At 40.4% G+C, this 13325-nt stretch overlaps 1 protein-coding gene across 8 annotated transcripts in view; it reads right to left on the bottom strand.

The window, feature by feature from the left end:
- The window catches only part of GRIA4 (glutamate ionotropic receptor AMPA type subunit 4), a 223924-nt gene that overhangs the window by 141572 nt on the left and 69027 nt on the right, over positions 1-13325 (bottom strand). For all 8 annotated transcript variants that reach the window (XR_008203502.1, XM_052671236.1, XM_052671239.1 and 5 more), the window contains exon 3: positions 4740-4979. Coding sequence is in view for 7 of the 8 variants with exons in the window: in XM_052671236.1 (XP_052527196.1) it covers positions 4740-4979 (240 nt within the window). In the remaining variant the exon portion in view is untranslated. The remainder of the gene's footprint in view (positions 1-4739; positions 4980-13325) is intronic.

Here is a 13325-nt window from a genome sequence, read left to right as displayed (position 1 = left end):
TAAACAGGTTCATAGACATTGCCTAATTTCTAGAAGAGAACAATAACTATTTTACAGTCTCTGCATAGCCAACTGCTAGGCCAGCTGGTAGCTCCAGATCCTGCTATAGCTCTTTAGTCACAGTCAGGGACTGACAACTCTTGCTGGGAAACAGAGTTAGATTTGAGTGGCTGATTTACTTTGGGGGAAGCCCCTCCAGCCTACTGGCTGCTGTCCTTCTCACTTTTCTGTGCAGCCCTGCAGCCCTCTGTTCTCCGGCCCCAGCTCCCTGAGCTGGGCAATGCCCATAGTGCTACCAGCGACTGATAACATTCCAGCTCTCAGGAAGGCTGTGTACAGCACAGGCAATGAACAGAAGCCTGCACAAGACTCTAAAACAGATTCTCACACTTCACCCAAACTCTTCCAGACTTCTTGTGGTTTTAGGCTCTGGCTTTTGCTTTCTGGTGCTAGAAATTACTATTATCAACCAGCAAAACTCTGCAGGAACACCTGTGCCAAGTCAAAACTCCCCTGCTAATTTTCAGATGCAAATCTCCTTATGATTGTATGCCTCTTTTTGAAAGATATGCCTGTCAGCCACAATGAAAAGAACATATGTAGCCCCAGTGTTCCACTAGTCTGCCTGTTTGGCCCCTTAATTCCTCTCCTTGTAGAGCTGATATCAAATAACAACAGAGCACTTTGCCTCCATAGGATTTACCTCTCTTCTCAAGGAGGCATGACTTTCAATTTACACCATCCTTGACATGCTTTGTTATGCTTTGTCAGCTGAGTTACAGCTAAGTGTTCTTCAGCCTGCTCTTTCCCATTTCTGTACACTTTTCCAGAACTTTGCTGTTAATATTTACTGCAGTTAACGTGAATTGTATTGAGCTTTGGGTAATAATTAAACCCTCTTATAGGATGAGGGTAGAAGAAAGGAGGACATACTGAAACCAAAGGGTCCACGAGGCTTTAGCCTCACTTCTTATTTGCTCACCTTCCCTGCTAAGTAACAAGTTGCATATTCCTTCATCAGACCTGATGTCTTTTGCAAAACCTGTTTTCCTTTTCTGTAACATCCCTTGCTATTTACAATTCATTTTGTAGCTATGTCATTCTTTTTACTATCTACACTCTGTCACAGGACAGTGATTTTTCAGACTGCAAGACTGGCAGAATGTCAGAAAAGGAGATTTAACATACTGGCTAGAGCTACCAACTCATTGGAATTTGTGAGAGCCAAGACTACTTCGTGGCATAAACCCAAGTGCAGCGTGTGACAGTGACTTGGAGAGCTACAGTGACAGTGCATTTCAGTAGCAAAAAGGCTGTATTTCTACAGGGAGCTGAGGGTCTGACCAGAGACGAACAGAGTGATACAACAGAGAAACCCACCTTGGTCACTGAAGTCAATTGTTCGCCCTCTAAGAACTGAGCTGCATGCAACAGAAGAGAGGCAAGTAGGATGGATAGGCTGGCCAAGCATGTCTGGAAACAACACTGCTGAATGTTACCTTCTTCCTAAAAAGCAACTGCATCTGGCTGGAACGTATGCTTATCATTTACCTTCCTGCATAAGAATTTATTTATAGGTTTCTGGTTAAGCTGCAAAGAGAAACTTGCAGGCTCAATGTAAAAAAGAAGACATAACTCTTGTTCCCATCCCTGCAGCTTGGTTAGATGGAGCTGCTTGGAGAGACGGGGATATGTCTGGAATGGAGATGAAGGTTCTTTGGCAAAAATCTGGACGTGACTAAGTTCTGGTCTCACAGAAACTCTATTGTGATTCAGGAGCAATGATTTTTTTCCTGATTACACTAAATTAAAAGATGATATTTACTTTTTTTTTCCATATCATATCTGAGCTCCACTTTGTGGAGTGGTAGTGAAAATTATTATATCTCTACAGTTATCTTAATATTTAAAGGTACATCACATCTTACCTTCTTCTGCATTAAATGGAGTCACAAGACCTATTCAAATTTTGAGAGAAAATCCACTCTCTGCATACATCTGGCAAATATAATCTCTTTATCAGATACACTGATGAGTTCAGAGTTTCTGAGTTTATTGCCATAAGAATCATTTATTGACCACAGTGTTATAGGTGATGTTCTGAAATTGCCCTTGGTGTGTTACTGCATGCTTAAAAATGATGCCTCAATCTAATTAAGCATGTGAATTTAGATGAGAAAGTAGAGTTCTGGTTTTGCTCTTCTTCTCATGATAATTTGTTGAACTTGTAGGATCACATCTGTAATTGTGTGTTTGTTTGCTTGTTCCGCATTACGATGTCTTGAATAAGAACACTTTTAAATTCATCATTTTTTCTCTTTTCTTATAGTTATCTAGCATGTTCTAGAATGTGGAATAATTGCTACAGGCAACTTGAAAATTAAGGTATAACACTATTCACTTAAAATTAAGGTATGGATTGTTCATAGATGTACAAAAGCAACGGAAAGCCATTAAATAGCATAGAAGGTAGAGCGAAGTGAAGACTCTGTGGCCAAGTTCTGTAATTGATAGTAGTTCCCCAGGGAACCTTAGCTGTTGGTGACATCAGGAGAATGTGATGTACTGACTCTAAGAAGAACAATGCTGGGATGGGGACTTAGTGGTGCCAAGGCACTGATAAAACCACCTGCTACCGCAGGACAAAAGTCTGTCACTTTCATTTTACAAAATGTCATGTTTTGAGTTAATTTTGATCATTATACACTCATTATAATGCCAGAATGCACCTCCATCTCAAATGCTACCCATCATCAAGTTGCAACCACTCCTCACTAAGGGATTTTTGGATTTTTTAACCTGTACCTTTAAAAGTGAAATGAGAGAATTTTACACCAATCAGAAGAAAGGTATATATGACCAGAGTCACTCAAGCTCCACCTGTAGAGTAAGAAATAGTATGAAAATGGCTTAAGAGAGGGAAAGATTAGGGAAGACACCATACCATGTCAGACAAGTTGGTAGAACACCTGCATACATCTGTGATCAGTTGACAGGCCAAGTCTTTCTTCCTGCCCATAGGGACACCAATTGGTATGGTTCACACACTTGGTTAATGCTGAGTGCTTCCCTGGGAAGTGCAGTAATCACTGTAAAGTTTGTTTTATAGTTTAGTGGGCTTCTGTCCAGGGTGAATTACTGTTAGCTCTTTGCACATGCTGTGTATTGTTTTTGGTTAAACTCACGCTTTGCAGACAGTGAATTATCACTGGCAAGAACCTGTAACCAGTTGCTAATAAAATGCACCATTCACTAAGGTAGCTATGTTAGTTCTGAGTGGCCATGGCCAAAATTCCTTCACTGATCTAGCTGTGTTAGTTTCTGGTATAGCACTGCTAGACAAATTATGATGGGGCTGTGAATAAGCTCATGGAACACTGCTAGATGAATTGGGCAGTGTGCTATTTGTGAATCAGTAATTGTAGTAGTTCATATATTGAAAGTGACTGGAGTTACAGTGCCAAACTCAACATGTTGTCCTCTAACACAACAGCTTCCCAAAATTTCCCTCACTGAACCAGCAAACATTAAAAAAACAAACCAAAAACTTACAAACAGAACCAACAGATCAGTTTAAAAAGAAAAGCAAAAAACAACATTAGCAATTATGGAACAATACAAGTTCTATTTATTTATTTATTTATTTTAAAATTAAGTTCAGGTGTTCATGCAGTGCTAAAAACTTACTAAAAACTCTCTAAAATTTTGTGATTGTATATACCAGAAAACTGACTTCTATAGTCATAATGAAATAATTAAACAGATTTAGTTAGGTCAGTATGATTTCCTATTTCTACTGCAGAATAATGACTCTGGAATAAAGCCACTTCAGAATAGTCTATCCACATGGGCAGCTACAGGGAAATGGCTGTAGTAAAATAATTATTTGACTACAGCCATGCATCACTTTTCCCCTGAAAGTAGGCCATCAACATAAAAATCTTGCTTCTTTCCCAGAAGCTCAGCCATGTTGGCTAAATCCCCTTCCATACACCAAGGCAAAATGCTCTGCTGCCAGGATGAACACATAACATGGAGAACGTGAGATTTTACTTCTCAATTAGGCACTAATGACAAGATGCAGTAATGCACTTATAGTTTTTTACCACTCAAAAGCTCTGAGATGCTCTGCAGTTTGGAATGGATAATGCAAATAAAAAGTGTAGCCTTTTGTAATGCACTATAAACCTTATAAAATATGGTTGATCACAGAAGATGAAAGGAGTAGCATGGGGAAGGCTGTTGCCATGTCCTCTCTGTATCACCCTTCATTTCTCTGCTGCAGCTTAAGGATCATGCACTCTGTGATCCTGTCCTGATCTCCAAAGGCACGAGAGGCTTGCTCACTTCTCAGCTCACATTGGTGCAAGTGCAGCAGAGAAGTGGTCAGCCCTCTCCACTTCTTTCTACCGCTGTCACTTATGAAGTGATCTGAAGAGTGAACTCAGCTGGACGATTCTGCTTATCGAACTGTGTCTTTATTTCACTAACATTAATTAAAATGTTTTATTATTCTAGACTTGAACTGCAGGTTTCAGCTGGTTGATTACTATTTGCTTGCACTGTCCAGTGTTTGCAGATGAAGGAATTCTTCATTCAACAACAGAGCTGCTCAGAGAAAGGTATTTAAAATGGAAGAGCTTTTAAATTTGACTCCCCAAGCTCTCAATGCCATATAAAAATGCACAGTTCCTGCAAAAGTCAATTGAACTAATATAATAAAGGTGGTTACAACTCACCTCGATCTGTGTCATACAGAAAGACAAAGCGGTTCCATTCATAGTGATCCAGCAAGCTCAGGAGGGCTCCCCGCAGCGATGGCCGCAGCTGCAGCACAAACTGGCTCTCACCTTCAGTGGGGAAACTTGGTGTGATGAGGGAGATGTGCAAGGCGCTGCAGAATGAGGTCAAGGTATGTACTGATCTCTTATCATAAAGTCCAAAAATGGCAAAAACTCCTCTAGAATATTGGGAGCAGACTGGAAGAAAAAAAGAAAGAGTTCATTTAGTAACGAAAAAATCTGTAAATACATACTTACTCCAACACCCCTAATTTCATAATTTGAAGATTTCCATTTCTGCCTACGTAGTTAACTTCAACATTTATGTGTGTTTCATTCTGAAAACCAAGAAATACAAGGGCTGCTCTGAAACTAATGCCCCCTATGTTATGATGTTCCACAACATCAGAGGCAGATGGTGGTACATCAGTAGAGGTTGAACCTTCCCATCAGTGTCCCATTATGTTTTGTTGCTATGTGACAGATGGCAGAAGAAGAGCAATCTAACAAAATGGCATCTGGTGTGGAAGCATGGATGAAGCAAAGGTGTGTACCTAAAACCCTCAACAAGGAAAAAATGGCACCCGCTGATGTGATTGATGCTTGGTAAACGCTTATGGAGATCAAACAGTGGATGTGAGCACAGTGAGATGATGGGTGGTGTGTCTCAGCAGTGGTGACAGTGATGTGAAAGAAAACCCATATTCTGGATGGCCATGCATAGTTTTCACAGCACAAAATTAAGAGGTCTCAACCAGCTCAGCCACACCAATCAGCGGATTACAACCAAGGATCTGTATATATAGCTGAATATCAGCTTCAATCTGTTGGAAACAATTGTGGCAACATTGGAATATCGCAAAGTTTGTGCCAGGTGGGTCCCATGAAAGCTCACACAGGAACAGAAAAGTCATGCATGCAAGTTTGTCAGTGCCCATTGAACCAGTATGAGTCTGAAGTGACAATTTCCTGAATCACATCATTGCCAGTGATGAGATATTGTATCACCACTATGAGTTGGAGTCAAAATAGCAGTGCATGGAATGGTGATGTAAACTCTTCACTGGGCAAAAAGTTCAAGACACGGTGATGTGCACTGTCTTTTGGGATAGGAAAGTGATTCTTCTGGATTTCCTGGAACTCAGACAAACCATCAGCTCTGATCACCACATTGCAAAGCTGACTAAGCTGAAGTCTCAAACTTCCACAGTCAGGTCAGAGGATAAGAATAACTTTCTCTTGCAACATCGTAATGCCAGGCCCCAGACCAGTCTGAAGATCATGGAGTACACTGCCAATCTTGACTGGACTGTCCTGCCACAGACACTGTATTCCAGATCTGTTGCCTTCTGACTTCCATCTGTTCAGGCTGATAAAAGATGGACTGTGTGGGCCATTTCAGCAGCTATGAAACACTGGGCCATCTCCGCTGGTGCAGATTTTTATGAGCGCAGCAAGAAGGTTCTTGTTTATTGCTGTCAAAAATGTATAGATGATGATGGCAACTGTGTTGAAAAACAATGTTTTGTAGCTTGAAATTTGCTCTATTACAGTGTTATTCTGCTCTTTGTATCTGTTGTAGTTTCCATGGAAATAAATAAGAAGCATTACTTTTGGAGCAGACTTCGTAGATATCAAAATAACATTTTGTCATTTTTGGAATCTATTCATAGAAGATTACATTATCCATAGTGGTTTTTTTTTTTTTTTTTTTTTTTTTTTTTTGTGGGTGTGTGTTGTTTTTGTTTTTAATTCTAAAATAAAATGGAAAGTAAATAATATGGTTTTGCATGCCAGTGGAAAGTCAACATACGCTGTTTTAGTCATAGCTCTATCAGGGTTTGATCATTTACATTATTTTAAGCAGAAAAGTGTTCACATTTCAAAACATGAAAAATATCACAAAAGTGTCATCAGTCGCATGAGTGAAATCAGGACATTTTAAATCACAGCAACATAAAAGTTTCACTCACTTTTAAGCATGGATCCCCCATTCTGCATTAAGACTATTACAGACACTGAAAAAATAACAAACTATTCATGAACCATCTTTTTGACTTTAAGAGACCAGTTAATGAAAAATGTAAATCATTGAGATCAGCCTGTTGCCCCAAACCTTTTACTTCTACTCTGGGTCAATCTCAAAACTAAAAAACAAATGACCTTAATACATATTCTGAACTTTGATTTGCTCTTGGAATCATTTAAGACATAAAGAAAGACTTCTACTGATTTCAGCTGACTGCATAAGGGCTTACTGATGTATGCACATAGAAACAGGATATTTTCTTGAGTAAGTACAGCCTTTCCAGCATAATAAGGTCCCGATGAAAAACACCCTATTTTTTCTTGAAGTGTAGAACAGCTTACTAGAAACACTGTGTGATAATTATCAGTTAGTTATTCCACAGTCTCGGAAAATTAAGAAAGGAACAGCCAGGGTGTCATCATAGGTATGTATTTCTTATGTTCTCCTGTTGCAGATCCTCTCTCCTGCCAGCCCATTCCTATATGCACACTGAACAGAGGAAAACAGAAGTTGTGCCTTGATAACTAGATGAAATAGAATCATAGGATCACAAGGTTGGAAACGACCTACAAGGTCATCTAGTCCAACTGTCCTCCCACTACCATTGCTACTACAAGCACTAAACCATATCTCATAGCCCCTCATCCAGATGCCTCTTGAACACTGCCAAGGACAGCGACTCCACCACCTCCCTGGGCAGCCATTCCAGTGCCTGACCACCCTCTGAGAGAAAAAGTTTCTCCTAATATCCAACCTAAACCTCCTCTGGTACAACTTGTGGCCATTTCCTCAGGTCCTGTTTGTCACCTGGGAGAAGAGGCCAAACCCCTCCTCATCACAACCTCCCTTCAGGAAGTTGTAGAGTGCAATGAGGTCTCCCCTGAGCCTCCAGACTGAACAATCCCAGCTCCCTCAGCCGCTCCTCATAAGTCTTGTGCTCCAGCCCCCTTACCAGTTTCGTTGCCCTTCTCTGGATATGCTCCATGGCCTCAATGTCTTTCTTGTAGTGAGGGGCCCAAAACTGAACACAGTACTCGAGGTAGGGCCTCACCAGTGCTGAGTACAGGGGGATGATCACCTCCCTGCTCCTGCTGGCCAGACTATTTCTAATGCAGGCCAGGATGCCGTTGGCCCTCTTGGCCACCTGCACACACTGTCGGCTCATGTTCAGCTGAACATCAACCAGTACCCCCTTGTCCATTTCCTCTTCACAATCATCCAGCCAATCATCCCCAAGCCTTTAATGCTGCATGGGGTTGTTGTGGCCAAAATGCAGGACCCAACACTTGGCCTTGTTAAACCTCATCCCATTCACCTCGGCCCAGCGATCCAGCTTATCTAGATCCCTCTGAAGGGCCGCCCTGCCTTCAGGCAGATCAACACCACCTCCCAGCTTGGTGTCATCTGCAAACTTGCTGAGGGTGCACCCAATCCCCTCATCTAGGTCATCAATAAAGATATTAAACAAGATGGGTCCCAGTACCGACCCCTGGGGAACACCACTTGAACCACTTGAAACGAGTCACCAGCTGGACTTCACTCCATTAACCATTTCCTGCTGGGCACGGCCCTGTAGCCAGTTCTTTACTCAAAGGAGTGTATACCTGTCCAGACCACAGGTGGCCAGTTTCTCCAGGAGAATCCTGTGAGAGACCGTGTCAAAGACTTTGCTGAAGTCTAGGTAGACTACATCAACAGCCTTTCCCCTGTCTACCAGGCTGGTCACGCAGTCATAGAAGAAGATGAGGTTGGTCAAGCACGACCTGCCTTTCATGAACCCATGCTGGCTGGGCCTGATCCCCTGGATCAGGCCACACACTGGATGCCACACACATGCTATGTGATCTCACCCAAGATGATTTGCTCCATAACTTTCCCTGGCACTGATGTCAGGCTGACAGGCCTGTAGTTCCCCAGATCCTTCTTATGGCCCTTCTTGTAGACGGGAGTCACATCAGCAAGCCTCCAATCCTCTAGGACTTCTCCAGATAACCAGCAGCGCTGGTAGATGGCCGAGAGCGGCTTGCAATCACCCCCGCCATCTCCCTCAGCACTTTAGGATGAAGCCTTCTGGTCCCATCGACTTGTGAAAGTCCAGATAGGGGAGGAGCTCTCTGTCTCCACCTGAATCACTGGGGGTGTATTTTGTGTAACATCTCAGACTTCCAGATCAGGGTGTAAAGTGCCCTGAGGATAACTGATCTGCTTATTAAAGGCAGATGTAAAGAAGGCATTGAGGACCTCAGCCTCCTCCTTATCCTCAGTGCTCATATTCTCTTATACTTATAAAAGGATTTCTTATTCTCTTTTACTGCAGTGGCCAATCTGGGTTCAAGCTGTGCTTTTGCTCTCCTAACTTCCTCCCTGTGTACCTTGGCAACTTCCTTGTAATCTCCCCAAGTAGCCTGTCTCTTCTTCCAGAGGACATAGACTCTCTTTTTCTTCCATACTCTCAACAGTAGTTCCCAGTTCATCCACACTGGTCTTCTTCCCCTATGACTTGCCTTAGAGCATTCAGGGACAGCCTGTTCTTGTGCCTTTACGATTTCCATCTTGAGGAGCATCCAGGCTTCCTGGATCCCTTTAACCTTAAGGAGCGACTCCCAAGGGACCCGTGCTACAAGCATCCTGAACAGGTCAAAGTTCACCCTCTTGAAATTCAAGATAGCAGTTTTGCTAGTCACCCTTCTGATATCACCATAGAATAGAGAATTCTACAATTTCATGGTTGCTCTGCCCAAGACAGTCCTCAGCCTTCACATCTCCCACCAGTCCTTCTCTGTTAGTGAAGAGCAGGTCTAGCAGTGCATCCACACACTCTAGAAACCTCTTGGACTGCATCCTCGGTGCTGTATTATATTTTCGACATATATCAGGGAAATTGAAATCTCTCATGAGAACAAGTGCTGGAGATTGCGTGACTTCTGCAAGCTGCTCATAGAACGCCTCATCCATCTCTTCATCCTGATTAGGTCGTCTATAACAGACCCCCACCAAGATGTCACCCCTACAGGCCTTCCTCCTGATCCTTACCCACAGACACTCAACTTTATCATTTCCAACCCCAAGCTCTTCAACATCAAAACAGTCTTTAATATAAAGGGCCACACCACCACCTTTCCTTCCTAATCTGTCCCTTCTGAAGAGCTTGTAGCCATCCAATTTATGAAGAGTTCGCTATGAAGAGTTCATCTATGAAGAGTTCTCCTCACTTCCAGCCTGGAGGTCACAGTCACCCAGACAGATCAGCACAGTCAGGGTATCACATACATTCTTAGCAAACAGGCTTATTCAAATCAATTCAGCTTTAATTCTTTCATACTATAGCATGAAGAGTAAAAATAAAACTTGTGCATTTTTCTTCCTTAGTTTTCAGTGATTTATCTGAAGCCAGAACTGGAACAAGTCACTGGAGGGCAGTTCTGGGATTTTATGTATTTCCCCACTGTTTCAGCCCCTAACCTAAAGATTTTCACAGTCGAAATATACAAAAATACTTTTAACAGTTAAAGCTTTCTTCTTCAAAGGTCTCCTTCAATATGTTGATACAAAGCTCTTATAAAGCCCTTAGTGTTTTCTTTGCTTGTCCACACAGCATACATTCTCCTAAAACCATCAAATGACTGGCTTACCATTTCCCTAATCATCCCAAAAAGTGCTGTTCTGCACTTTCTCAGTTTCATCTCATCTGCCTTGAACACAGATGAACAACCTGCTCAGAATTTCAATCGAAGGCTTTCTGCTTCTTTCTGTATTACTTCCCCATCTCTACTGTAAAACACTTCTGCTGACATACCCTAAGATCACATTGCTTGTTTTTTGGTTTTTTTTTTGGTTTTTTTTTTTTCTTTCCTAAATGTGCATCTCAGCAGTGGCTGACAATCATCTCAGGATCAAAATTCTGCTCTTTGGTCTTCCTAGGTCATTTTCAAAAGATGAGTTTCTGCATAGTGCATAGTATGTTTATTAGTCACCAATGTACAACTTTTCCATTATGTCACATCTGTTGCCATACTCCTTAAAATTATATACTTCCAGTTATTTTCTTAGCCTACTCTGAACTTTCTTCAGATGTCTGTGTCTGCCTCACCAGCAAATTCCATCAGTGTACTGTGACTTTTTAACCCCATGTCTGTTATAAAAGCAGTCTCTTAGTACCTTCCCAACATACAGCCTGGTACAAACTCCTCTACTAGCATTTGTTGTCATTGTACTCTTAGTTCTACATCTACATTGTAATTCTCTTTGCATCTATTTCCATAGATAACTTTCCTTAGGAACATGGTCATTTTACTTTAGTCTCTTGGCAATAGAAAGGTATTGATTAGTCCTATACTTTCCATCCTGTTGATTCCTGGTTGCATTTTATTCCCTTTTAAGTACAGAGCTGTATTTTAACATTTTCTTTCCAAAAAAATTTGTCCTATTACCTTACAGACTATTGATGCTAGACACTGCATGGCTGACAGGTTCTATGTCCATTTTAAAAATCAATATTCTACTTTCTATTCACTGACCATATGTATCACAACTGATTTAACAGGTCTACTAAGAAGTACCTGTTATTGCATCTGCCCTCCAGTAAACAAACTTTTCAGAAATCATGGAAAAAGGGGCAATTTCCCAATTCCCATTACCCACTGGGCCCCTTCTTTCAAGGTCAACTGCCTCCCTGACTGAAAATCAAAGTGAAGTACCTATTAGTTTTATTCTATATCCAGATTTTCATGATTTTTCATTCCATCATCAATGTATACCAGTCTCAATTATTTTACTATATATTCCCTTTGTATTTATAGATCTAAATGATCTTTTGGAGTTGTATCAATATCCTTTGCAAGTTTCTGTTCTCACTGGCAGCACTAATGTAGGCTCTTATTCCTGAAAAACAAAAACCAAAAACAAACAAAAAACCCACTTCTTTACCTCCTGATTTCTTACTGATATTTAAAAATATTTGTTTCTCATGTCTTTCTTGTATAATCATTCATTCATTCAGTTCTGGAGTCACATCCTGCATTCGGTAAGGAAATGGCAGGGCCCCCGTTCTTAAGCACAGTACAGTTGACTTCACCAATTGAAAGAGCTGAACCTAAAACATCTGCACGAGTGCTAGTTAATAAATGTATTTTTGGTTTAGAGAAAACCTTCTATAAGGTAATAAGGCCTTGCTTTGCCTTAGTTCTTTCAAGTTTTATGCAGGCAAAGTACTTTTAATCCATACAGTCAGATTTTACATGATAAAAAATTCAAGAAATCAGTATCAAGCTGTGAAATGGTCCTCCTGATGGAGTTAAACCTCAGATTCATTCTCAAGATGTTGGGAAAAAAGAAAAGACAGAAAAAAAGCCTCAGAAATGTCATTAAACATGATATTAACCTTTTCACTAAAAATAACAGAAGAATAACTCTTTGCGTTTTCTAAGCAAACTGTCTTTGCCACAGCCTACACACCAAATGCAATAAAACATTACCTGACTATTATTAAAGTCTTGAAATAACAAATCGAAGAAAGCTTAAACTGCTCTACTTCAGATCAAGACTGGCAAGTTACTGAATAGCGTCCTTCTTTGCTCCTTGATAAGAAGAAATGCTAAGATGAAGAGGGTTATTAGAATTTTTTCTTCCTCAGTACAATACCAAGAGAGAAAAAATGCCTATGACACTATGGAGATTAGGCTTAAACATATGCAGAGATGCTGCAGTGCTCCTGAATCAATTTTACAGTAATCAGCAGCGACCACGAAAATCAGCAAAGCCAGGAGTATTTGCATTCTACCTCAATACTGTTCTCAAAAAATGCCTCCAGGCAAACATGACTACCTGGATTTCCCAATTCTTTATTTCTCTTATGATTCTAAAAGCATTTTACTTATTATAAATTGACTAAACAATGCTTGGTAAAATACAGTCTAGAATAAGCATTCCAAGATAATTTTCTTCAGTATTTTTTCCCCCATAAATATAAAGTAGTGACAAACAGGCTTTCATGAATAAAGTTTGAAAGTTATTTGATAATAATTTGTCTTTAAACAAGTCATCTTTTCATAGCTGACAACTTGATTACACATATGACTTTCACCTGTAAATTTAGCAATACTATTGTTCTCACTAAAGATAAGCAGAATGTTATATATTAAATACACAAGGTAATATTACCTATTACCTATAATATTATCTAATATTACTTAATTTTACCTAGTACCTCCAATACAAATGAGGTATGTTCTATTCTAGCAGTTTATATTATATATTTGTACTGTCACTTTAAAAGAATGGGTGACACAAGGGACCTTCAGTTAAAAACAATAAATCATGATGCCATACTGGCACAAATTGTACACTACAGTGTTTACCGATGTATGCAGTCAAGGCACATGTGGTCTTCTTTCTCATTTTAAATACAAACCATTTTCTTAAAAAAGAAATTAAAAAAAAAAAATCCCAGTTTCTTATTATCTACCGATTTTCAAAAGTTACACCCATATAGTTTAAAAGAACAGGTGGAATGTCAG

The sequence above is a fragment of the Tympanuchus pallidicinctus genome, unplaced genomic scaffold (genome assembly GCF_026119805.1).
Source record: "Tympanuchus pallidicinctus isolate F22 unplaced genomic scaffold, pur_lepc_1.0 scaffold11, whole genome shotgun sequence".
NCBI classification, from domain to species: Eukaryota; Metazoa; Chordata; class Aves; order Galliformes; family Phasianidae; genus Tympanuchus; species Tympanuchus pallidicinctus.
Note: the sequence above shows the minus strand (reverse complement) of the source record. Positions and strands in the feature narration are given on the sequence as shown.